This window comes from Mugil cephalus, chromosome 16 (genome assembly GCF_022458985.1).
Source record: "Mugil cephalus isolate CIBA_MC_2020 chromosome 16, CIBA_Mcephalus_1.1, whole genome shotgun sequence".
NCBI lineage: Eukaryota > Metazoa > Chordata > Actinopteri > Mugiliformes > Mugilidae > Mugil > Mugil cephalus.
The window spans coordinates 9,126,924-9,154,392 of NC_061785.1; the positions used below are offsets into that span (position 1 = coordinate 9,126,924).

A 27,469-nucleotide genomic window follows, 5' to 3' on the forward strand; every position below is an offset into this window, starting at 1 on the left:
AAATGACTCCTCTCCCTAATAGTCACGATCAAATCGTTATTTTATTTCACTCGATAAATTCCGAAATTTTCTGATTATTGATTTATTGCATATTTTTGATTCTATTGATTCATATTGTTTGGAAAACAGTTCAAATTTTTGATATTTCCACTTTATGCGGGTAATGGTGCGTGGAGCTCGGTGTGCACCCCGCATATGAGATTCCCCCCTCTCTCTCTCTAGTCTCTCTTGTCTGCACTGCAGTCAGCCACCGCTCGCTCGGTTGGCGTAGGAAGGTCACGTTATTATAAAGCGGCTCGTCACTACCGGAGAGAGAAGGAAGGGGGGACTGCGCAAAAACCACGGTCCGGACTCGGTGCGTGTCTGACGTCATGGGGAGCCACGGACCGATGTGACGGGATCCAGCCACCGACGAGCAAACGAGGAGAGACTCGACCAGCGTCCAGCAAACGGGATGTCGACGCCGCACTCGCCCGCAAAGTGAAGCACTGCTCACTCGGAGGGGGGATTTCGTGCGAGTCTGCGGCGCGCACCATGCGAGTGCTCCCCCGCTGTTAAAGGGGCTGTTTTTTGCCTCAAACTAGGAGCCGACCAGGAGGGGAGGGATAAGCGGCCAGAGAACAACTACTAATCCCTGGGACGGTCATATTCACGGCGGGGCTAGAACCCGAGAGGGAATGGACAGGGCAGCGCGAACTGGATTAAATGATAGGGAATAAAGAGGCGCAGCGCACAAAGCCAACCTGAAGTGTTATGCCCGTTAACCCGTGTGGTCTTCTGCATTTGGCTGGAAATGGGAGCTTTGACGAGCAGACAGAACATAGGCGTGGAAGAAGTGGACATACCGTCCAATTCGGTGTATCGTTACCCACCGAAATCTGGTAAGTCACCGAACAACAGGTCGTACAGGGCTGGGTAGCTGTTCCAGGCTCCAGGAGCTCACTGCAGATGATTTAATAAGGGGCAAAATTATCACCCATCACCATCACACCTGGTCGGTGACAGGCCTGCAGGCTTTTTTTCCGCCTCCAACCTGGAGTATCTACCTGTGGAGACGCGTTGAAATCAAATTATCCGGGCGTTTGATCATTTATTGTAATGTATTCCTCACGCTGCAGCATTGTTGTCCGCGGAGATGCAACAGTGCACACGTTATCTACTGTCTTTTGTGCACATATCTGCACAAATTAATCTTATTTTTCTCACTGAGGACTGGGATTTGCTCTCCCCTCATCTGTGAGCATCTGTAGATTATTTTATTTATTTATTTATTTATTTACATCATGACTGAATCAGACTGCCCGTGAACATAAATAAGTCATGATGGATTCCCAGAGGATGAAAAATAAAAAGATCTTCATGGTCAAACGGTCTGGGAGCCTGGGAGTTCTTTTTTAAAAAAAAAAATAAAATACAAAATAAATTTTAAAAAATAAGACTGCATCAAATAATGATTTACATTTTCCTTTAAATATGGATTATTTTTTAGCTGCAATTTGTGAGATTAGTATAAGACAAATGGGAATAGGTCAAACATTATATATATTGTGTCTAAAATTTAAGTCAATTAGGTAAATCTCTGAAAACCAAAGATGTTATTTTTTATTATTATAGATATTTATGCAAAGGAATAAAAATAAGTAAACAAAACACATTTGAAACCAGACTAAGCCCAGAGCCTGCAAATATATTTGATATATTTGCTTACTTTATCAATATATGTGAATTTTCTGTTAATCAACTAGCTGATGATTAAACATCATTCAACATTCATTTATTTATTCTCCTCTTGCCACCAACCTATACAAATAACAAGCAATACAGACACTACATTCACACACAAAAAAAACATGTTCTGTACGTATGTGAAAGTGAATCATTTGAGCATGTTAGTACAAAATATAATGTAAGGCACGGATGGCATCACAAAATAAGTCCATTTAAGCACTGTTTTTATAGAGTTTTATATTTTGTTAGTTGTTTCAGCTCTGTGTAGAGTTGAATACTTGGTCAGAATATTGTTTACCAATTCTTTGATTAGTTAAGATAGGAACATTTAAACCGTTAAAAATTAAGGCAACAATTATTTAAAGCAACATAAATCCAGACAAATGTGAGAGATGTTTCTTATTTCTTTTAGATTAAAAGAAAAATACCCAGTACGTTTGTCTTACATGCAGACCTGCTGACTCTCAGACTGTACTTTGGACCTCAGACTGACCTGTGAGCTTTCAATCTGTCACGTCGCGTCTATGTGACATTTTCTGATTGAGGCCCCGTGTTCGGCGCCCTGCTCGAGTTTAGCTGCAGTAATCCAATTTTACCCTCAAAAAATATCGCTGTGTTCAAATGTGTCATGTGCGAAGACATCAAGTAAAATAAAATCTCCCAGAAAATGAAATCTAAATCCAATATATATATATATTTTTTTTATTATCCTTGGATATCTAATATATTTAAAGGGTCGGATATAAGAGATAACAGCGTTGCTGCCATTAGCGCCACTCTCACCACAGCAGCTAAATTTGGCCGTATGAATTTGTGATATAACCGTCCTGGTTGCAGACTGAAGCAGAAGCGGTGGAGGTGGTGGGAGGGGAAATGAAAGGTGGTGGTGGTGGTGGTGGTGGAGGCTGCCAGTGAAACCGATCTGTCAGCCCCAGTTCCTGTCTGTGGGATCTGGTGACAAAGCCTTAGCCCAGGTCGCTTCTCCCACCTGCTGTAAATAATGAGGAGGTGATGAGGAAACGGAGTGAGCTCCTTTTTTGCCTTCTTCTACCACGTTAATAGGTCACAATGCTCAAACCATTCAACCTCTACAGTGTTAATAAGTGTGAAAAGAAATATCCTACCACCAGATACATGACTCGGCAGCCCAGCATGTATTTAAAGACTGTGAACCACCATTACCCTCTTAAGATATTAGCCCGCCCTGTGATTAGGAAGCAAAAACATGTATTTAGGATTGTTGTCGTGAACCTAAAGCCTGATAGGCTAGAGGTCAATAACAGCTAAAGTTCAGCCAGTATTTCATGTTGCATTAAAACAAGAAAACTGAAACTAATCTTTGGTAATTCAAGAATAATGTCCCTGCTTTTTGGTGCAATGACTGGAAGTATTTATGGATGACGGGACAAATATTTAAGGAACGTGTTGGTGTTTGATTCCAGTGAAGTCAATGGGTTTTTACAAATAATCTAAATCTGTAAGCACTCAGTTTATCATGGTACTTTAACTCTATTTATTTAAGTAGCTACTGGAATGGTTGGGAAAATAAATAAATAAATAAATACATTAAAAACAACATATAAGTATTATTTCCAAACATAAATTAAAAGAAACTAAAAATGACAACTACAATTTTGCCATACAAGAGCACAGACAAATCTTTCTTCTCCTTAAGCCATTGATATGTTTTCCCGGTTGTAGATTTATTAAGTATATTTTCATTTTCTTGTGTTTAAATGTAAGTCTCTCTCTTTCTCTCCCTGTCTGTGTGTGTAGGGAGTTACTTCGCCAGCCATTTCATCATGGGGGGAGAGAAGTTTGACTCCACCCATCCGGAGGGCTACCTGTTTGGGGAAAACACGGACCTTAACTTCCTGGGGACCAGACCAGTAGCGGTAGGTGTTGTTACACTTATAACAGTGATAATAAAAATGTAACCAGTTTAAATAGGTATTCTGTCTGGCGGACATCTTAATTTTTTTGTCAAGTCATCTTTAATACACTTGTGCCTTACTTAGAGAGACAAGTCAAGATTTCTGCCACAAAAACAAACTGTTCCATTTATCATTTGTACTTATTTGCTATGAACTAAGAGGGTTTTTTTCAAAATAAAAAAACATGGCTGACCGTTGACACGGTAGACTTTATAAATATGGAACTGCTGCTTTAAGTGAACCCGAAGTAAGTAGAGCTCCCCCTGGTGACTGGTTGTACTAAAATACATGTAAAAAAAAAAATTCAATTATGGTTTCTGTCATTTTAGGTAGTTAATGTAATTCAGACCGTACTGATCAGACTCTGGCTTGAACCTCCCTGGGAAAATGGCATCAGTTTGGCCAATGGAAAGAAGTGTCCATATTTATATACAGTCTATGCTTGACACCAGCAAAAACAGAACTGAACAGGTTCAAGACTATTTAGCGAACAATCTATCGACACAAACAAAAAAAAATGTCATAACATTAAGCGGAAATCATACATGAGATGTTTTCCCCTTTCTGTCCATTTCTGCTACCGGGGAAACACTGAGTCATACCTGAGATTGAGACACTAACTTTTTAGGATAAAAATAAGCCACTTTTCATATATGGGAAACTCCCTAAGCTGGGCTCAACTGAATAAGGGCAAATTGTCTAACACTATAGACTACGAGCAAGTGTATTTGTGAAAATGACCCACTGGAGCTTTCTGTCATTTTAGACTGTCTAAATGAGCAGACGGAGGAACTCGATCGAAAAAGAGTCTTTTAAGAAATCCATCTGTTGTGTTCAGCCTTGAAAACAAAATGTTCAGTCTAAAATGAGATGAAAATTATCAAAATGTTTGTAAAAATAAGAGAAATTGAGAAAGGTTTTCAGCCTGGAATTGACAATTATAATCATTATTGATTAATCTCAGTTCACAGTGATATCTTTAATGACAGAAGAAGCTTTCTGAAAAGAAGAAGGTTTTTTTTTTCCCGATCAGTCAGCAAATTGATTAGTGAGCGTCTCGGTGTGAAAAGTTGTTGGTGTCTTCTTGTCGTCGAGCTGGATTGGATACGTTTCAGCAGCAGTGACTCCTGCGGTGGCAATTAACAGGTTTTCAGACTACGGCTGATTGAAATTTATTTCATCCCGTCAGACTGATTAAATGTGAAATGACAGTCTGCCGGCTCCAAGGACCGAGAGGGTGATAAGCCGAAGTCCCTCTGGTGGGTTCGTTTAAACCTAATCACAAACCTGAAGGTCAAACTAATGACACGACGAGCTCCAGCCCCGCTGAGGGAATGGAGAATTTGACACAGACCAAAAGGCTTGGAGGAGTTAAAAGTGTTTGACTGGGTGAAGCTGATAGGGAAAGGCTCGGCTCCATCTCTCAGTGTAATAATCTCAGTCTCGCTGCTGTTTCTGTCTAGACTGGGGCTAAAATTAGGAGTGCAGTTTTTCTCCTGATTATGTGGGTGTTTATAATCCTCCTGTGGGCACTGAATTCAGTTGGTGATGGAGCTTTTTTTTTGTTGTTCTTGTATGAGTGTCTGAAGCTTTACCAGCATTATATAATGTTTGGTGGTTTCTGAGCAGATGGTGCGGTGGAATCATAAACCCAACCCTCATTTGTTGTGTTCTCGGGCTCCTGCACCGCTCAACTAATATGATAATGGACGAGGCTATATTTAGGGATTTTTCACAAAGTCCTGCCTGGAGCAGACAAATACCAACTGGATTTTCAACCACACTACGGGTGGATAAACTGGTTGCCTGACTGTGAATCAGACTGAATTTTTCATGGTTTCAAGAGGATGAATCCTAATGACTTCCTGGTCCTTTCCTTTCGTGCCATCGTGAGTGGCAAGTTTTTGGCTTTTTGCAAAATGTCTGGAGAAATAGCAAGTGTCAGTGTTGCATATATTTTCTGACAAATCACCTCAAATTTTACATTAGCTACAAGGGCTACTTTGTCAGCATGATCTCTCTTGGATTTAATTGCATTATCATTTTATTTACATGACAATTTAGTTTTTTGCCTTTGTAGTGGCTGACGAGGTGCTAGGATGAAACAAATGTTTTATCTGCTAGCATAAATATGACGGTTATTTAACAGAAAAGGATGCTGAGGATACAACAGGGGAGGTCATGTTCACAAAATGTTAGCTGTTCAAGCGGTTACATCGTAAGAACAATGCTGTTAGGCTAACATTAAATGAATGTAGGAAACATAAAGGTACAATAAAATACTGAGTACATTGGGGTTATTAGCACTTTTCTTTGCACTTAGTGGTTCTATCTATCTATCTATCTATCTATCTATCTATCTATCTATCTATCTATCTATCTATCTATCTATCTATCTAGTAAATTAGCTTGTTAGCATTGACTTTCTCAACGTCTTAGCACTCATTTGTTAGCGTTTAGCTCAAAACAGTGCCATTTCTAAATACAGACTCTGCTTCAAAACTGCTAGCATGGCTTAAAATTCTTTTTTAAATAACTTATTCCAACACTTTCTTGAGCTTGCACACAGTTATCAACAAATTCTTTGTTCAATGTTCATATGTATTCGTAAAAAAAAAAACTACCCTGAGCGTGTGCGCTTACTGAGGGGCGCTGGTTATATGAACTTTTCTTGTGAACACAGTAAACATGACCTCATTTGAATGCAGCAGTATACTGCAAGTGAAACAGCCCGTGTTTGATGCTAACTAGTGAACATTAGCATGCTAACACACTAAACTAAGTTGGCAAACATGGAAAAACACAGCATTATCTATCTATCTATCTATCTATCTATCTATCTATCTATCTATCTATCTATCTATCTATCTATCTATCTATCTATCTATCTATCTATCTATCTATCTATCTATCTATCTATCTATCTATCTATCTATCTATCTAGTAAATGAGCTTGTTTGCATAATTTTTCCAACATCTTGGCGCTTAGTTGTTAGCGCTTAGCTGAAAACAGTGCCACTTGTAAATACAGACTCTGCTTCATAACTGCTAGCATGGCTTTAAATTCTTGTTGAAATAACTTATTCTAAGACTTTCTTGAGCTTTCACACAATTGTTATTAGCAAATTCTCAGCCCAGCGCTCGTATGTCTGTAAAAGAAAGCTAGTCCGAGCGTGTGCAAGGAAATGAAGACTGTTGCTCTGATGATTCCATATAAGACCTGCAGTGTTGCCTGTGTAGATTTCAGTGAATGGCCCTTTTCAGCATCTGTTACTCCGTGTGTGTTTGTTTGTGTGGTTTACAGGCGTGACTCCTGCTGAGCCCAGATGTGTAATAGTGCTGAATATGGTGCCCTTCATAGCCACACAAACACACAGGCACACAGATGAGGGGTTGTAGCGTCGAGGTATCTGACCACATCCTGCATGTTTCTGCTCCAGAGATCCCCAGGTCCACCTCGGCTCTCACCTTACGCTTATTCAGCAACTTTTGCTTTCAAACACACAACAAAGCAGCATTGAGAATTAGACCCCGGCTTGTCTCAAGTTCAATGCGTTGATGTTTTATTTCTAACGACAGGCTAGTCACTTTCTTATCAAAGATCACGTTGGTCCTCTACCTGACTTAAAATAAAGACAGACTGTGTTTGACCCTGAACCCTGAACTATACTCCTGTGGTCCCCACGTATGCATAAATAAAAGCCAAACGCTGTCTGAAGTGTCAACCCCATTCCTGGAAAGACACAGTCTTGGCAATTTTTTTTTTGCCCCAGCTCAGCACTTGTCAGCACCAACGAGATCCGTGCTGACAAGCCAAAACCCTTTTGTGTTAAGGTTAAACCGGGAGCAGCCACGGTCATCGTCTACCCCTGAATTTGCTGCGGCGAAGACAGGAATGTTGGGCGGTTGAGGGAAAATGAACACTAGTACTCTTTACTCCCATAGCATGTGTTTTGCATCTATAATTTCGTGTTTTCTTTTTGTCTTCAGTTCCCGTATGCAGCCCCTCCACCTCAGGAACCTGTAAAGACGCTACGAAGCCTTATAAACATTCGAAAGGACACGCTGCGGCTTGTACGGTACGCACCTGATGTAACCAATCATTACTCTATTTTTAGGGACGTAGCCAGAACCAATAATTTAAGGGAGTGTGTCAAGTCATTCTTTTTTACCGTTAAGCATTACATGTTCCATTTAATTACAAACCTCAGGCCAGATTCCCTTGAAAACAAGACCCACACATCAAACATGGACAATACAACAAGGAACTTAGATTTAGATAACCGTTATTTATTGCTATGTTATCTTTGTCATTGTAGATTTCTGTTCTGTGTTTCACTTCCATTGTTTGACCAGGTGCAGCGAGGACCTGAAGCTGCCAGGAGACGAGGCGGCAGGGAAGAACCGGGCCTGCTACAACGTGGAGTTCACCTTCGACGCTGACACACAGGTGGCCATCACCATCTACTACCAGGCCATAGAGGAGTTTCACAATGGAGTGCCAGTGTAAGTGAACGCTCTGACATTTCACTCGTTTTCACCGAATAATCCCTGCTTCAGTGTGTAGCTTCAGGTAGATGTGAGCTGATTCTTTTTTTTCTTTTTTTTTTTTTTGGTGCTAAACTGTCTTCAAATGACTCGCGCTGAACATTTATTTTGGCGTAACATCTTTAGACGCGTTTGCTGCTGCACTTCAAAAGCCTCTCTGTCTTCTTCTGTGCCCTCCACAGTCTGATCCACGTTAAAATGCGTTTTCTTCATCAATGCCTCGATAAAATCCTCCGCCTTTTGATATGGAGCGAGAGATCAAAACACTTCTCCGCAGAGCTTTTTGCGCTGGCAGCTCTCAGATTATTCATTGAGGGGACAATTATGTGAATACCGACGGTTTTGGCAGAACTAGCATGTGGATTCATGTACAGATAAAAACAGCTGTGCCATCATATTTGTGTGATTGCCCTGGAGAATAACCCAAATACACGTGAACATAAGTATAGATCTGAGAGCTTTTTTTTTCAGTTGGGTAACACAGTTTTTTAATAAAGAAAATGTACACTGATCTGGCACAACATTATGACCTTGTGCCTTCAAAACAGTTGTGACTCATCAGAGAATGGACATGGGCCTTCTGAGGGTGTCCTGGTAACATGATGTTGTTAGTGAGGGTCTTTGGGTCTTGTGGGTTGAGGGGAGGGGCCTCTGTGGATCAACCAACTGATACTTGGGATCTAGTGAATTTGGAGGTCAGGTCAACACCTTGTGCTGTTCTTCATGTTTTTTAAGTTGTTCCTAAACCATTTTTGTGTGTCATGGGGTGTCATTTCTATGGGGTGGGGGTGTCTGGTCTGAACTAGGTGGCTGGTACATGTCTAAGTGACAACCACACGAATGAAAGCCAGGTCCAAAAGTTTCCCAGCAGAACAATGTATTGTCACAAGACGGTCGATGTTATTTACTTCTCCAGTCGGTGGTCATAATGTAATGCCTGATCGGTGTATATCCACAAGTCTAACAAATACTCAGACGGGGACAGAATAGAAGGAAATAAATATTACTAATAAAAGCCTAATAATAGCATGTTTCAGATTTATTGGTTAATATATAATTAATATGTGGAATTTTAGCTGCTTCCCACATTTTATGGTTCTTTCTTTGCCACGTCACTTCAGATCTAGTCCCTAGTGAGACGACAGCGTCTTCAAATCTAGTGTTATCTCTTCTAAAGCCAAGACCAAACACAGTCTAAGGTACTTCATATGAAAATTACACCAACGACCCAAAATGTTGAATACCTAATGAAATACAGAAATCAAAATTCAGGCGAGTGTGGAAGGAAAAAAAAATCTTTGCATAAATATTCATGCAGACACTAATTAGCTCTGCCAGCGTGCTCTCGCATATCTTGTATACATCTCATGTTTCGTGTCAGTTTTAGCGTATTTTGCACGAGGAGCTGTCTCCGATTTTGTATTTCTGTGCAGATAGGCTGCACCAGGTTGTCTAAGACTCCCCCTTTCTGGTGCTGAGGACTGGATAACCGCTTAGACGTGAACCGTCCACGTGTGACGAGCAGCAGATAGAAGCAATAACCCCGATAAGCTGACTGTCGCCTCTGCCTCTCTGTGCTCCCTGCAGCTACCTGCCCCAGGACAGCTCGCTGCAGTCTGAGACCGTGCATTTCAAGCGGGGAGTTTGCCAGCAGTTCTGTCTGCCATCGCACACCGTTAATCTCAGCGAATGGGCCGACGAGGAGGTAGGAGGCCTGCAGGCCGACGTGGATGTGTGGTGGAGCGCGAAGTCGCTTTTTACAGATACAGCATCAGCCGTGTCTCTCTCCTCAGCTGCTGTTTGACATGGACAAGGAGGTCTTCCCCATGGTTGTGCAGGCCGTCGTGGACGAGGGGGACGGTGAGTTTCATCAGGCTGGATCTGGTGTGAAGGTACTGCAGCAGAATTTTAAGCGAACGCTGTTTTTTTTTCTATTTTTGCAGAACATTTGGGACACTCACACATTCTGCTGGCTACTTTTGAAAAGGTAAGAGTCTAATCTGAATTTCCTTGCGTGTCTTTTCCAGATAAAATGATGAACCAGTTTAAAGTTTGTGGAAGCCTTTTCTGTTTTATGTCCTTGGGTTGTGGCGTGAAGGCCTGCAGACTAAGCTTTGACTGACTGACGTTTCATTCCTTTGGGCTTATAATCAAATATCACTCAATACCATTTTCATTTAATTTTAAAAAAAAAAGTATTGGTTATTGTGCCTGTGATACACCACACTGCAAAAAAATAATTTCAAGAAAGCAACATATCCTTATATTTTGTTCAGAGACGAGAACTTTGTGCTTATTTTCAGAATTTATGCCAAGCAGAATAAAAGCTTAACCCATTGGCACATTTTCTTTTCTTAATACAGGATGATTTGATTGAATATAAAAATACTTAACTTCTTTCTAGTAATGCTGTTTTTGCAGTGCAGCAACCAACATTACCTTCATTATTAGCCTTTTGGGACACAGGCGCTATTTAAAGTAATATTATTAACTAAATCTCCACTTTGACATATGATGCAAACTCAGAGTTCCCCCAAAATATTTACTTAAAGGAAACACCGTGCATCACTTTGGTTTCCACCACCAAATTCGCCACCTTGGTAGACATCTTAGAGCATCTGTCTGGAGTGTAACCTAGGTAACCATAGCTGAGCACATTCCCTAGCAACCAACCGACGGCTACAAAGCTACACGGTATATTTGTGGACCCGATGCTCTCGGATGCGTGTTTGGCTTTCTCCAAACCTTCTCTGGTGCGATTAGTCATTAAATGTTTTTCCATAGCTACATTTCAACCTCCGGCTTAATAATTTCAAGAAGCTATTTTCGCAGTTAGTCTTTTGTGTGCAAAGGTCCCTCTCAATGTTCCTCTGAAGGAGCAACAGGAACCAAAATTATGCATGAAGCTATTTTCTATCTCCATCACTATGTTATAAAACTGTTTAAAGACCAAAACTGGGGAACTGAAATTATGATTTAATGTTTAAAATCAATAAATGTCATATCAGTGATAGTTTCTGTGTTGTGATAATGAGGACATTTGTTGCTTTCTGTGGCAGCACATGGACGGGAGCTACTGTGTGAAGCCCCTGAAGCAGAAACAAGTGGTGAGTACATGTTCTCCTTCCTCCTTTTGTGTGACATTTTTACGATTTTGAAATACAAAGCTTTTTATTTCTCCCCCCCCTCGTGCACATCACACCACTTCCTTTATTCTTCTCTGTGTTCCTTTATTCCCAGGTGGATGGAGTGAGTTACTTACTGCAGGAGATCTATGGGATAGAGAACAAATACAACAGCCAGGAATCAAAGGTGAATATTGGGAAGGAAGGAGTCGGCTTTGTCAGAAGTGACTAGTGCAGTGTAATGAGCGCGTGCCTTTGCAGCTCCGCCAGAGAAAAGCCTCTTTCTTCTTAATGGTTTGATCATTTTTGTCTCCAGGTTGCCGACGACGAGATCAGTGACAACAGTGCGGAGTGCGTTGTGTGTTTGTCTGACGTGCGCGACACGCTCATCCTGCCATGCAGACACCTGTGTCTCTGCAACGCCTGTGCAGACACGCTGCGCTACCAAGCCAACTGCTGCCCCATCTGCAGACTGCGTGAGTTCGGACGCTGGAGAGTTCATTTCGCTAAACTAAACACTCCGTCCACTGTTAGAGTTGGCTGATAGTTTAAGATTTATTCAACAATATTATTTCTGATCTCAGCCTAAACAAGAAAGATGTGTTTGCGCAGACAGACTCGTCTTTTTAAAGCCTAAATGGTAAATTACGCTTGTTTCCATTTGTTAAAAGAATGAGGTGATGCACTAAAACAGATTTGCGTGTTTGATCTCATACGGTGCACAAGGAAGGAAACAAAAAAAAATGGGAACTTAAACAAAAGCCGCTGCATGACCACATAAGGACCATGCAGACTGTATCTGAAAAGTAACATTTAAGAAAGGGAAGTAAACTGCTGTATTGTTTTGATGGATACACGGGCAGAGGCCGACTGTATTAGACAGAAATAGTTGAAAACACTTTGTTTTGCCCTCTGTCGGACATATTTGTCGTAGTTAAGAAGAGTTAATAGTTAAACTCTCTTTTAGATAACCTGTATTTTTCTTTAAAGATGACAAATGTCGGCTTCGGGTAATTTTCCTTCAGGGTCCTAAACGTACCAAGTAGTCAGATCTCTGAAGGCTGTAGCTTGATCTCATTAAAAAACAATTTTCACAACAACAGTGAATTATTAAAATAGAGGTGAACTGATCACGGTGATTCAGCAGAGGCTACGTGTCTCTTCCTAGCTTCCTCTTGAGTCATAGCTCTTCCAGTTTCAGACTGCTGCCACCTGCTAGCACACGGATATTTATTTCCCCTAATGTAGTTACAGATAATATGTCTTTACAATGTGTGAACTTTTTGCTCCGTGCACAGGAGACGTGAGGCGACAGAACAGCCTTTGTTGCTTATAGCTTTTGGAAAATCAGTTTGTTGTGTCTGAGCCTCAAATTGAGAGAATTTTTTTTGGAAATAAGCAAAAATTTCTCCTCATCCTTTTTATTCTAATATTCAGATTTCTGCATTTTTCTGAGAACTTAAGTGTAATTTGGATATATTATTATTTGTTCAACCCTGTGTTCATTGTTTTCTTGTTCCCCTTGAAGCATTCAGAGCTCTGCTGCAGATCCGAGCGATGAGGAAGAAACTCAGTCCTCTCTCTCCTACAAGCTTTAACCCCGTCATCACCTCCCAGACGTCCGACTCAGAGGAACACTCGGTGAGACGAAGCTGCCACTGAAAACTGAACGCACAGTATATAAAGGAATGATTTACAGCATAGGTCTTCAACAGGGGGGGGGTCGCAAAATCGTTGGTTGATTAGACATTTTTTATGTTGTTTTTTTTTTTTTTAAATTTCCCTTTCAAATTTCCTTTAAATACGCATTAACATGAGTCCAACTTATTTTAGTAAAGGGATAGATGGAGGCAGAAGACGTCACACTAGACCAGACCTGTCAATCTAAGCCTCCTGTACACAATAGGCCCCGCCCCTATTGCTGCTGAGCCAATCACGAGGCTGCGTATTACAAACTGACCGTGTCAGGTTTCCGTGCAATTGGCCCGAGATCCTACTCAGTCCCCAGGTGAAATCCAGAAGCACGCTGCAATATTAGCAGAAGAGGAGCTAACAGTGCAGCTAGCTCCCATCAACATCCGTTCATCCAAGGTTAGATAAGTTGTGTGCTTCTCAATTTCTTTATCTGTCAGTTATATACACACCAGTTAGGTAGGTTTTTATATAATATTTGAACCTGGGTATTATTTGAATAGCTTAATATTAATAATGTATATTTATTAATAGCACTGGCCGGAGTTTAATATAGAACACATATAGTAGGTAGGGGGTCCCTACTTAATCTCTCCATCAGTTTTGGGGTCCTTGGCCTGAAAAATGTTGAAGACCCCTGATTTAAAGTAACCATAAGCTCATATTCACATCACCGTCCTCCTCTCGACGCAGGCATCAGAGCACATCCCTCCGGGTTACGAGGCGGTGTCTCTCCTGGAGGCGTTGAACGGCCCCCTGAACACCTCCACCGTTGCTCCTGGTGCACTCCACTCCGGTCCCAGCCACGTCTCCGGACCGCTGCCCCCTTACAGCAGCGAGCCCCACCCGGCGCCGGCCCGCTCCCTCTCCCCTCTAGACCACTCCAACTCCAGTCAGGGACTCAAACTCAAGAAGAGTGGTTCGAAGTGAGTCTGAGAGAATTAGACACCGTTAATGTAGTTAATGTGACATTGTTTAATACTATGCTCCTCTATGTCAACTACAAACACATCCATGTTATTTTTCACCATTTCTGTTGATAATTTCAGGTCACTTTCCCAGAATTCCTCTGTGCTTCCCGAGGAGGAGGATGAGAAGTCTTGCAGTGAATCTGAGGCCTGTCGTCACAAACTCGTTGTGGACCAGCAGGAGGTGAGTGTGTGATATAAAGGCAAAATGCGCTACCTCAGTCAGTACGTTTACATGCACGTGGAAAAATATTGCCTTAATCTGACTCTAAGTGGACAACTTAAGTGCACGTAAACACGTTACTCCGACTAAAATCTGAGTTCTCGTTATCCGATTAAGACACCCAGATAATGTGACTGGAAATTGTTTTTTTCTAGCATGCATACGCCTTAGTCAGACTTTAAGTGGACAACACGTTTGCGCATACTTCACAACCGCTGCACTGGTGTATGACTCCGGTGTAGGACAGATTTCTCGGTTAGATCGCGCTTCAGATGACAGCACAGAGGGATGTTGATGTCATTTATATTGTTGACAAGAAAAGCAGAGCGAGAGAGGTTAGCAGTGTTAGCCTGTTGGTCTCGAAGCAACTTATCGGTTTTGTTTTGTTTATTCTTTGGATAAATTGATAAAAGCTCTATTATTATTTAATATTTTTCAGTTATACAAATATATACAAATGAGTTGATTGAACTCAAATTATTTTGTTGTTTTATTACTTTGTTTTTTATGAATAATGTCCTGTCATTGTATTTTTTTTGTGTGTTTTGTGGAAAGTTAAATAAATAAATAATAAATAAATAACTTAATAGAGCTATCTTTTCTAAATATATTGTGAAAAATAAATTAAACTTGTGTTTAACTCGAGCCGAATGTAGCCGAAGACGTAGTTGACATCACCTGGAAGCGCCGGATACTCACCTGAGCAGATCTGGTACCTACACCTGAACAAAAACATACAAGAAAGCTGGTACTATTATCCATCTGGTTGATGAAATGCAGGTCTGCCGCATGAACGACTCTTGTCTATAATATGACACAATAGGTGGTAAAGGGGACTCTATTAACCGGCTGAAAAGACACATATCGCCACCTAGTGTGGAGGAGGAGAACATGTTCCCATCAGTTATTCAATTTTTTTCGTTGCACATAAACTGGGACAAGAATTTCAAGCATAGCTCCATTAAGCTGTGTCATACAAGTTCCCATTTGTTACTGTGTTTGAGAGTTATTGTGTTATTGAGTACTCTAGAAATCGTTCTTTAATTGTTGTTTTATAGAGTGGAGTGACTCCAGACAGTGAGAACCTGACCCTCTCCTCGTCTGGAGCCATCGATCAGTCTTCCTGTACCGGCACCCCGCTCTCCTCCACCATCACCTCCCCCGAAGGTACACAACCTAAACCTGACCTCAATCCAAGTCTTCCCTCCTCTTCATGTTGTGTGTAGTTTATGCTTTCATCTCGCAACTTATTCCAGCAATGTGAAAGAAAATATTTCTTGATTTCAAAATAATGCCCTAAATACTAGTATTGTAATCTTACTGATAGGAAAGGGGGACCTCGTTGGAGTAGTGAAACGGTTTTGAGGCCGTATGGGGTGCAGGTTTGCATCCCCTCATGTCTGAGGTGCAAACTCTTAACTCTGCTCCACACAAGTGTAGACTCTGCGAGAAAATATTCCCCATGAGTGGATAAAGGAAAAAAAAATATTATCATTCTTAACAAAGATGTGCAATACACAGATGTCTGAATTTACATTTACATCAAACCTTCTCAGGGAAATATGCACAAAAGCTACAAAATAAAACGTCTTTAATAAACCAAAAAATATACTTTGTATTACAAAATTTGTTAAAACTATTCTTCCTCCTTGGTTGCAACTGGGATAATGTATACAACGCTTAATTTATACTCACTATGTGAGCAAAGACAAACCAAATTAATTAATTAAATTTTTGTGCGCCGCTGGGCGTCATAAATCCAAAACCTACCAAGAGAATAACTTAAATCCCTACTACGTTTAAAAGCATCACAAAAACTGTTTCAGAGGTCGTGTGCGTAAAGAGCTTTAATGTTTCATTTCCTTTCCTTTCACTCTCTTGTGACATTAATAGAGTTTATTCAGTCTTACTTTGAATTAAGACTTCATCTTCTTCATTGAATGTACAGAAGATGTCACATTGACATTTAGCATGAAAAGCTTCAGCCGAGCCTTTTAACACGAATACATCAGGAGGTTGGTTTTTATGTTTGTGCCACTGGATCAGATTTTATGTAAAATCTCCTGCAAGCTGCATGAAATAATATGACCGTGAACATGTTTCTGTAAAAGCTAATCTCGTGTTTTTGTGTTGCTGACAGAGGTTTGGAGTTCAGTCAGTTATGACATTGAAAAAGACTACCTCTCGTTCACGAAGAGAGGTAAATAAGACGATAATTAGTTTAGCTAAGCATAAAGCACAAGTTTTATGGTGCGTTTCATTTACCTCTTTGACACCTGTGGTTAATTGGTGCTTGGTTTTTGATGTTATTGCTGTAATGTTAAACTAAATTATCTCTATTTAAGCTACACTACAACTTGAACCAACTCATGAGTTTTGTACTAGAATTATTTACAGTTATGAAATTTACAACAGCACACCAGGCAGAAATTTATAAAAATATTCAAAAGTCTTAATTGTTTAATGCAAATGGATAAAAAATAAAACACTTTTAATTGCTATGATGGCTATTGACATATTACATGGGCTTGTAGTTCCCATACATGAAAAACTTAAATTACACTGCAGCAGCATTTCAACTTCTGTATGTTGAAAAATATTGTCTGTATGACCAATTTAACGCAGCAAAAACTAATCAGAAGTGCTAATAAATGGAACATTACATTAGCTAATTACTGTTTAAACACAGGGCGGCCATCTTGGTAACTCAGCTCAGGGTTAGTGAAGTTTTTACGACTTTCTGAGTAGAAAATCCGACTTTGGGGGGCGTTCAAGATGAAAATGACAACTCGGAACTCGGAAATTTTGATCTCTGAGTATAAATGGAACGCACCATTAGTCTCGTCTGTTTTTTGGTCTGTTACCCCCCGACTGCCAGTGTTTATGCTAAGCAAGGCTAATTACCTCCTGGTTGCAGCTCCTTTTTTCGCATACTGACATTAAAGTTTGCGAACCATAAAATCAAAACTAACGATGCATTTCTCAACAATATCAATCTCTTTTTTTTATTATTTTTAATAACCTCAGTAACACAGCTGTTTGTGTAGTTTATTGTAGTCACTTAAACTGGAGTAAATACTGCATTTTATGGGGTCACTTTTTATTCCAAACTGGTGGAAATTTCATTTGGCAACTAAAAAAAAAGCCCCGAGCCGGACCGTGATGTGTGTCTTCGTCTGTCTGCCAGACCCAGTGAGCAGCAGCCTGGCCCAGTCAGTGATGTCCATGGCCTCGTCCCACTCGCAGCACTCCCACATCAGCACTGACACCATGTCCTCCATGTCAGGGTCCTACCTGGCCGGGGCCGAAGGCGAGCCTGGGGGGGACGAGGGCGGAGACGTGGAGGGCGAGGAGAACCAGGACGCCCCCATGGAGAGTCGAGGGCCGTCGCAGCAGGACGGGGTGAGTGCAGGGGAGAAAACATCCTCCACGAATCCAGATGTTTTAACTCCTTTGACGTCTCATTAGTGTGTCGGATCTCTTCATTCAGGAGTTTCCCAAGGACGTTAAGGAGCAAAACTACTCGGTGGCTGTTGAGGAGCAGGACTCAGAGGTGAAAAACTCACTGATGTTGGCTGAACAGAGTGCGTTCAAAGCTTATCAGAAATATTTAAATACCATCATATGACAAAATCTTTTCCTCCGTTTGTGTAGGGAAACGATGTCACAGAAGAGGACTGCTCCTCCCCGTCGAATGGGAAAGGTAACTATGATGACCGCGCCTCAGTTTTCACCCCTGACCTCTCACCTCCCTTTGCATTCGTTGCTCTCAGGCCATGAGAAAAAAGAAAGAAAAAAAAAAAGAGTTTTGATACCAATTACAAATTATGAACCTGATCTCTCAGCGAATCCTTTTGAATCATGCCTGAGTAATGACAACCTTTTCAAAATGAAGCCATCTTATGTCACATTTTGCCCTCTAGATGGTGCAGTCCCTTTCAAAATGCTCTTAAAGTCGGCTGAAACCACCACAAAACCCGCAGCTTCTGAGCTGGAGTGAATGGCTTCCTTTCATGTGTGCACTGGAAACCTGGACTACTTCACAGCGATGACTGCTTAAAATAAATATCAGACCACGTGTTGTCCGCTGGGGGATGCTCTGATCCGGATACAAACCGGTTTAATAATCATCGTTTAAACCAGATGTGAACATGAATCCGATCACAAGTGAGCAGCCTTAGATACAGATGTGAACACGCCCACTAGAGGGCGCATTTGGAAAGTGGTGTGAGCCACTTGTACTCCACATTCCTTAACTAGTGTGAACACACAATGTGTCCAGGCCCCACTGACGGACCGCCTACTCAAATTACATCCTTCATTCGTTCAGAAAAAACATCCCGCGCAAAGGCAGAAAAATCACAAGTGCTAACATAATATAATATAATATAATATAATATAATATAATATAATATAATATAATATAAAATGCTGGTGTAGCTGTAAACTAATTAAATAATGATCAAATCTAAAATCTAAATCTAAATTAACAAATAAAACTGTTCAAATATGAGTAAGTTGTGTGAATTTCCATCACGTAAATAAATGCAAAGCAATGGTCTTGGTCTCGTATACATCTGTAACAGCTGTTTGGGGTTAAGTTACCGTATTTCCTTTCCAATAATGACCAGTTTCTATTTTAACTCCGTAACCTTAAATATTTCCTTTACAGTGCAGACCTCTGAAATACGGTCCCTGACGTCACTGCTCGTTACATCCTACAGTTTATTTTGATATTTATGATGTTCATGGTTCAGAAACAGCAGCACGTAGAGATCCGTTGTTTTGAGACAGCAGCAGCCAAATGATGGATGTGTTTATCTGCAAACAGAGCGCAAATCTGAGATATAATCTTAAGTGGTCCCTACAGACACATGCAAAGACTTACCGCATGCAATTAGAGCCGCTCACTTGTGATCAGATCCCGCAGGATGCGTTTGAATACGACAGTGAACGCAGCCTCCCACAGAGAAACTAGCACCTGAACGCAGCTGGTGGATGAAACTCATTTATTTATTTGACCGTTTGATACTTCCTGAGCTTTTAATGGATTTAATGAGCGGTAATTTATAATAAATATTCAGATCGATCGGAGCTTCCTTTCATTCATAACATCCTGTGGTGTTTAGACGAGTTTCTGCTGCACACCAGGCTACTGTCATGCATCTGCATGATCTGCACTTCTACATGAATGTTTTTACCTTTGTGTATTTCTGCTGTTTGTGTGTGACGTGTGGCATTTACACGCTTCGCCGGCAAAGCTTTGCAGTCTGCCTCCGCTGCTGCATCTTGAAGCTTCTTCATCTGCGCTGCTCCTGAATGCCGTTTGCGTGTCTGCAAGTGTGTGTGCGCGCGCGCGTCTGTGTGTGCAGTAAAGTGAGAGTGATAGAGCGTGCGAGAAAGTGTTGCTGTGTGTAGAGAGAGTCCACGAGCAGCAGAGAAGAGAAGAAGTAGAGAAAAGAAAGTAGTAAACATAACAAGGTCACCTTTAATTTGAACGGTTTGAACGTCGTGTTTATGTAAATTAGTTTCTCTGTGAAATGTGTGTGTGTGTGTGTGTTTGTGCGTCCTGACACCTCGGGCCGGACTAAAACGATCCCTGAGCACCTGTGAGTCACTGAATGACCTTTCAGTTCTTTAGGGGGCGAGCGGAGCCGCGCTGCCTGACGCACTGTGAATGAGCACACGCACTCTAGGATGTATGTTTGCACGCACACTCGTGTGCATCTGCACCGGCGCCTGCCAGACGGCTTCTGAATGTGCCCTGTCTGTGTCTCTGTGCTGAGCTGCCAATCATTCAGTCATCTCTGCCACGTCCTCCCTATTAGCACTCACGCTTGCACACAAGCAGGCTGGCTGCAGGCACGACACAGTCGCACACATATTTAACATATTAAACATGTCGGTGTTGATTATCTGGTCCAGATCCATCGAGCTCCTGTTTGCTTTTTCCATCTTCATTTCTCAGCTTAACTATTTATCAGACAGCACTAAAACAAAATGATCATAGAGCGAGTACTGCTACGCAAACATAAGAGAGGCAGCTTTACATATATACCCTAAAATATCTGTTAATTTATCATTTATTTATGTATAAAGTGTGACTAGTGAAATTCAACAGGAAGTGAAAAATGCTAAAACCGCAGTAAATGGACGTGTGGTAAAATTAATCTGTGAACTCTTTTAAAAACTGCATGAAAGTATCCGTGAACTGTTCTGTATTACGAGACACGAGGTTATAGAAATCAATTGTGAATTGGTGGATAAGAACCAATTCAAGGTAATTCTACACTATCAAAGCCAGTGATGTTGATTTGACGATTGTGCTGATTTGTACCATTTTTGACAGAAGTTTTCTTAGTTTCTCTAAAACCCATATGGCAATAATGAAGTTGTCATTTATTTTTTATTTAAAAAAATGTGCCCTAGATACTTTAGGTAAAAGAGCATCTGATTTATAATAGTTTATATATATATATATATGTATATATATATATATATATATATGTGTGTGTGTGTATATGTGTGTCCTGTTCCAAGTCAAATTCATTTTTAAAAACCAAAAAGAAACAAATATAATAAAAAAATACGTAAATAAATAATTTCCCGCTGTATGAAGAGGTTGATGTGTTTCCTGAGTGAGAATCACCTCTTTTTATTTCCTCCTCTTTAAACTTGTAGTGCAGCAGTTTCTCGTCCTAATTACAGGAAGACGCCTTGTTTGAAGCATGTTTCCTTAACGAGTCACATTTTCAAACCCTACAGCCTCACGTCCGCTCCTCACTGTGTAAATTTTAAAAAAAAAATAAAGTTTGTATTTGTAAAGCTACAGGCTAAATAACACACACATATATATATATAAATATATATTTAATTACACACACTATGATCAGTTTGTCTTTCACTGACCAAATGTACTTTATCATTTATTATTTTGTTATTGCCATTCTAGCATGCCCAACCCGCACCCTTCCACCTTCCTCACCCTCACCCTTCCCCTCCCTGCCTCACTCCCTCACCCGCCTGCCCCCCCCTTCCCCACCCTCCACCCCCACACCCCCCTGCTGTGCCTGGCTGCTCTTGTTTGACCTTTGCCCTCGCTTGCAGGTGGGCGGAGCAGGTGTCCAGAGTTGGCCAATAACAATCAGGGCGTCGCCCTCTGTGACACGCCCTCTTTGGGGTTGGATAATGAGCAAGCTCCCGACAGCCGATTCGCCGGTGAGTGGCAACCTCTCGAACATGGACCGATGAGAGCTGAGGACTGGGAGAGTGAAGGGATTTGGGGGTGGGAGGGGGTGGAGGTGCGGAGAGCTGCAGCAGTGCATGAGTTACAAGAGACATTGGCTACTATGCTAACGTGCTAATGTAAATTTAGGATACAGAGCACTTTTTTTTTTATTAATATTTTGTTAGATTTAGTTGCAGCCAAACAACGGAGAGGATTATTTTTGTAGCGGAGCATGAAGATCTGGAGTCTTCCTTCTTCTCTTCATCCCTACTCTTCGGTGTTGTGGTGCTTCATTGCTTTTTTTTTCCAGTACCAGTTAGCTGTGCACTCTCTCCCTCCTCTCCCCTTTAGCTGAAGCCCTGGTGTGTGTGTGTGTGTGTGTCTTTGTGTGTTTTGTGTGTGAGTGCATCTTATCGAGTGTGTGACCGGTGGTTTCTGCATGCTGTGTATTTTTCTATTTTTCCTGTTTCATGTGAGTGCCTGAGAGAGAAACTATCCGGCCTTTCCTAAAAGTTCATGTTCAGTGTCTGCCAGCTCCGAGCCGCTTTGCCAAACATCCGCGACTCATTTTCACACCCTCCCATCTTCCCTTCCTGTCCTCCCTTTATCCTCCACTCTTGGTGGATTATTGTGATGGAGAGCTAAAGGTTGTTGACTTTGTTCTTGACTCACAGCAATGTTAAACTGAGGTTATTTGACCACTTTGAGTCCTTTGTTTCCCGTTTTCGTTCAGCACCTTTAAAGCCATCGATGTCCCACATGCATCGTGTGTTTCTTTTATTCTGACTCTTCAATTCAGTCACTTTAATTATGAAGCATAAACCTGCCTGGAAGCAAGACATGTGACATAACAAATTATTTGTCAGTCGTAGTTTCACTATTAAGACACAAATCCTGCAGAAAAAAATATATAAATCATAGGTCTTCAACAGGAGGACTGCGGCCCCTAGGGGGTCTGCACAGGTCCTGCAGAGGGGGGGGGGGTCCCTACTCAATCTCTCCATCAGTTTGGGGGTCCTTGGTCTGAAAAACGTTGAAGACCCCTGATTTAAATAATAAAATCATGATAATTACCTTAAAACCAAATCAGTTTTTATATACAGTATATATGCACATACAAGGAATTTATTCTCTGGTGCCTGGATTTACTTCAGTGGTGCAGAAGCATCTTCTCTATTTCTTTCACCTGTACATCAACATCAACTGGTTTCCTCAGCTTCTGTACATAAACTAAAACAACACCAGTTCAGACTCCAGAGCGTTTGTTTTTAACTTGCAAGTGACAACAATTCACAACCTTCAGCTCTGCATTCAGCCTCTTCCCTCCTCCCTCCTCCCTTCGTTCCCTTGAAACCCACATGACCGCGTTGGTGTTTTACAGTCGATGTCGTGACATGTTTTCTATTCGTGTGTCGTAAAAGTGTCCTGTTATCTCTCCTGTTTTCTCCTTTTTCCCCCCTTTACTCTCCTTGTCATTCTTCACGTCCTCTGCTGTCTTTTCTTGGACATTTTCTTTCCTGCCACTCTCTTCTCCTCTTCTCCTTTGCCCATTTTCTCCCCTCCTTTTCGCTGTCTTTCGGATGGACAGATGAGGAATCGTGCCCAGTGCACATTGAGGACTAGGTATGGAGTCAGTTGGTAGATGAGACACCGGGATTTATACAAACAAAACAGTAGCCCTTCATTTGTTCTTATTTTAGCTTCGAGTCATTAAATTTCAAAAGCATTGCACAGTTTAGCACAGCTATAAAGTATCTCAGTGTTTTCTGTTGTTCATATTCTCGGTGGTGGAGGTCAAAAATGTACAAAAAGTTTTGAGTTGAGGTGTTTTTCCATAATGGACCTTAAGAGAAATGTTGGCTAAAAATTGGAATAGTGAGAGAAACCTTTACGCACGTTAAGAAAGAAAAAATGAGCATCATGCCTGTTGCAATCCATCAGGCTGAGAAGTAATTCAATCTTTTCTCTCAGGTGCACCTCTAGCGTTTTCAGTATTCATAAAATAGGTGTCAGGCTTCATGGCCACGGTGCGTTCTTATTGTGTTATTGTAAAAAGTGTCACAATAAAGGTCCAATCTCCAACATATAAATCCAAATCAACCTCAGGCTACCTCCACTATAAAACCGCTCCCGCTCGTCCTCATGATGTTTTTCTTTTGTTGTTGTTTTTTGGTTCGACGGCTGGTCGTTATTTAGCTCTGGTTGCCAAGGTAACACTTCTTGTCTGTGCTAGCAGCCGTTGCAGCTATTTCATTTTTTCTATTTTCCAACAGTTTAACTACATTTCCCATGTCCAGGAGCGTTACCATCCTCCACATGGAGTTTTAAAGCAGTCAGTTTGTTTACGTAAAGGTGAAAAAAACAAATTATTGCCCTAATCCGACTTTAACTGGACAACTTAAGTGCATGTCGATTTTCTTAAACTGTGACAAGGACCACATTCAGAAAGTTAAATTTCAAGCATAGCTCCATTAAGCTGTGCATATTTACACATGGGATACAAATTTGTAAGCGTTACACCTTACACCACTCTGTGTTGGAGGCAGTCAACCTTCCTTTTATTTCTTCAGAACAAAAGGTTTATCTATTTATGGAGCAGAGAAATTGCTGTTAAAGATGGGATTCAGATGTTTGGTGAAAATCTTCCTCTTGATCTAATCACTCAAGAATGGAAGACGGGAAGTGATCCATTAATTTACAAGCGCGTGCAGACTGTAAACTGGAGTCATGTTTTCTTTGTGTCTTCTGAAACCATATCCCATTAGGTAACAAGACTTTCACAGCGTCGACGTATTGATCTTCTTCAAGCATCTAATTTGTCTTTTTGAGCTTGTGTCGCCTCCAAGATTCACAATCTGTTACCTCCTCAAATGAATCACTGCACATAAGGAATTAAAACAGTTTGCAACCAATGAGTATTTCCAGTACTGATCAATCTTTAGTTTTGCTTTTTCACTGAAATATTTCACAGTTTAGTCTAAATTGTTGAAGGCAACAGTGATTTCCAGGGTCAAAAAAAAGAGGCTGAAACAAGAGAAGCTTTAATCTACTAATCTTCTAACCATTTTTGTTTTTATTTTGATGTTTGGATGTGAAGTTTTACTGGTACACTACAGCTGCATCTTTTCCTTGATTTTTGCATCGTAACCGTCCTCTCTGTCTGTCTCCCTGTCTTTCGTCTCTCCTCCAGACCTGATGTACCTCGGGGGCTACAGGCCTGTTCTGGAGCCCGCCCCCCACCACAGCTCGACCCACAATATCAACCTGGAGGAGCAGGGGCCCGAGAACAGGGACGGCCAGAGTCCTAATCATCCCCGCCGCGGACCGCTCATTGTGTAACACTCTTAACGCGAAACACACAAAACACACACACAAACCCTTCAGCTCTTCGTACCCTGCCATAGTGCTGCAACGCTGGACGCTGTCCTCGCTGAACCGGGATCCCCTTCCAACGTTTCCCGGATTGATTGTCGTTGCTTGTGCTGAAACTCTTAAGTGGAAAAAGGAGGAAAGAGGAAATTCCCCCGTTCATCATTTGTGCACTTTGAAATCTCCTCGTTTTCTCGTCTGTGACCCAAGTCGTCGTGGGAATGATTAGCCTACCGCTGCGTTATTATTTATTACCTGTAGGATTAATGAGAGCTGTGTATCGTGACACTTCAATCTTTAGAAATGCTGCTCCTCCCCCTTATTCTTTCCTTCCTATTACCAGCCAAACAGTCAGGGGCTACTGTGATCGGCAATCGGATTTATTACTACAAACTTCTCCTTCTCTGTTGTGAACTACGTGTTGAATGAGTGGACGGACACTTTAAAAGTCAGCTCACACCGAACTACCTTACCTTACCTTACTGAGCTAAACCAACGCTGACCCTTCTCCTCGGATCAGGGAGCTCCCGTCTCGAGCTTGCATGCAGCTTTTTCGAGTTTTCCCTCTCATTCCCGCCAAGAAATCTACTGAATGTGAATTCAGACGCGACGTAGGTGGAGGTGGTGGAAATCAACAGAAATGGACTAAAGAAGAAGAAGGGAAAAAAATAAATAAAATGCCACGCAGAATGTAGGACGGTGATGTAATGAAGGGGAATGTACGTGACATCCGAAACTGGAATTAAACACAAACTCTGATCATTGCCATCCTCTCCCTCCGCAGCTCCATCTTAGCATGTCAGTATTATTGTAGTGCAACTGGAAATCAACAAGTACCACCGAGCAATAACAAAAACTGCGTCTCCTACTTTTCTCCTGCACTAGTGTCTGCAGTTCAAACTCAACTCTGTCTGCACTGGCCTCTTATAATACAAAATCAGACATTTCATTTCATGTTTTACTTTTTTTATTCTAATGTCGCCATTGTAAAGGGATTCGCCATTGTGACTGAAGCATCACACAATCTGAAAGGGCCACAGCGTTAACCGGCATCTCTTTCATCCTCCTCGTGTTCCCTCGTTGTCATCATCCCTACGTAGCCCTTTTTTTTTGTGAAGCTTTTAGTTGTTTTGTATAACAACTTTTAATGTATATCTCACCTGTTGTTGTTTTTTTTTCTTTCTGTGTTTTAATTTGTTGCAGAACACTGTGTTGTTTATTAGGATGAAAATATGTGAACAATTTGTAAAGGTTTACACACTCGCGCAAACACGCGCGCTCACAGATAACCGAAAAGGGACGATATCGACATTTTAATGCACTATTTAGCTGATTCCTAGACGACACACTTTGCGCGGTGCATGAGGTGATAGTAGAGTTAGCATGTTAGTCTAGGTCAGCCTGCACCCTCCTGTAGACTTGATGATGGATCACTGCACACACATAAGGCGGTACCATATCCTTCTGTAGTGTTATATATATCGGTTGCTAGCACCCTGTTCCCTTGGCCGAAACGTTGAGGTCAAGATTACTGCACTATTAAGCTGCAAACAGTCATGTGATCACAGGTCTGAATGTTTAAACGAAGCCGTCCTCTGGCACCAGTCGCAGTATGATATCAAAGGAATGGGTCCAAAATCTGCAAGAACCCACTTTTCTAGAGTGAAAATGTCAAAGAAGACTTCAAACAGACAATAAAGTTTTTGCAACTAAACGTCCACTGTGTGATTTCCTGTTGATTTAAATAGAAGGGATTCATTAATCAGGGCTGGGCTGTGTTTTTGTTCATGTCTCTGAGCAGTTTCCTAACACGCTCATTTTTCCAGCCTTGGTTTGCGTTGTTTTTTTGTTTTGTTTTTTTTTTTCTAGCCCAGAGTTTAAAGTTGCCCATAAAAAATCAACAAAATCAAGACGTAACCGCCTCTAAAAATAAAAAAATAAAATAAAAATAAATAAGAAGCAAAACAAAAGAAATACCTTTATTAAAATTTCACTGCAGTTTTAAATGTGTTCAAATATTTATGTACCTTTCAGTTCATGTTGTCATTGTGAGACGGTGTTTTTATTTTGTTTTTGTTTTTTAAAAATCTTAGCTGTTCTGCACAAAGATTAAGTACACGTCAAAGAATATTTTTTCAGGGATGGTTTCAGTCATTTTGGTTAGTTAATCTAATGTTTATTAATAATAGTTAATATAATTTTTAGTGAGGTAAGTGACGCTATAGAAACAGGATGTGACATCAAGATGACTACACGTTGCCATGCCAACTGCTCCGTGAAGCAGGAAAAAAAATAGCACGGTGCATAACCTGACTTGTTCTGCCTCCACTAGTTACAAAGAGTGCAGTATTGATTAAACAAAAACGCGATTGGATTGCGTCACTTTGGCCAATGCCAGGAAGTGGGGACGCTTCATCCATATTTATATACAGTCTATGTTTTTACCCAAAGTAGCAGTGTTTATCAGAGCAGCAAATTACTCATCAGAAGTGTAAGTCATAATGTAGTTAAATAAACTGTATTTATTAGAGGCGATTTGCCACCTCAGGACTTTCTTGCAGTGTCGTCTTCCAGCTGCATTAAGGCAAAGCTTCAGTCCATGTTCCAGCCTTGAGGCAAAACCATCATCCTCGACTGGGGCGGCCTGAGAAGAA

The 27,469-nt window shown here is 41.1% G+C and overlaps 1 protein-coding gene across 8 annotated transcripts; it reads left to right on the plus strand.

Annotated features, from left to right (window-relative positions):
- The first annotated feature begins 8 nt into the window (after positions 1-8).
- On the plus strand, positions 9-26,529 carry rnf157 (ring finger protein 157). Of its 8 annotated transcripts, XM_047610000.1 has the most exons (21): positions 9-881; positions 3,505-3,623; positions 7,653-7,741; positions 8,019-8,168; positions 9,798-9,915; positions 10,004-10,070; positions 10,154-10,197; positions 11,270-11,317; positions 11,451-11,522; positions 11,652-11,811; positions 12,864-12,976; positions 13,721-13,953; positions 14,077-14,179; positions 15,277-15,385; positions 16,359-16,418; positions 17,406-17,620; positions 17,709-17,771; positions 17,873-17,921; positions 21,326-21,436; positions 23,035-23,069; positions 24,637-24,784. In XM_047610000.1, the coding sequence occupies exons 1-20, from the start codon at positions 794-796 to the stop codon at positions 23,067-23,069; spliced, it is 2,046 nt and encodes a 681-aa protein (XP_047465956.1). In that variant the 5' UTR covers positions 9-793; the 3' UTR covers positions 24,637-24,784. The 8 variants fall into 8 exon arrangements, with proteins under 8 accessions (XP_047465956.1, XP_047465951.1, XP_047465952.1 ...); XM_047609995.1 differs by lacking the exon at positions 23,035-23,069 and having other exon boundaries at positions 24,637-26,529; XM_047609996.1 differs by lacking the exon at positions 23,035-23,069 and having other exon boundaries at positions 8,025-8,168; positions 24,637-26,529.
- The last annotated feature ends 940 nt before the right edge of the window (positions 26,530-27,469 follow it).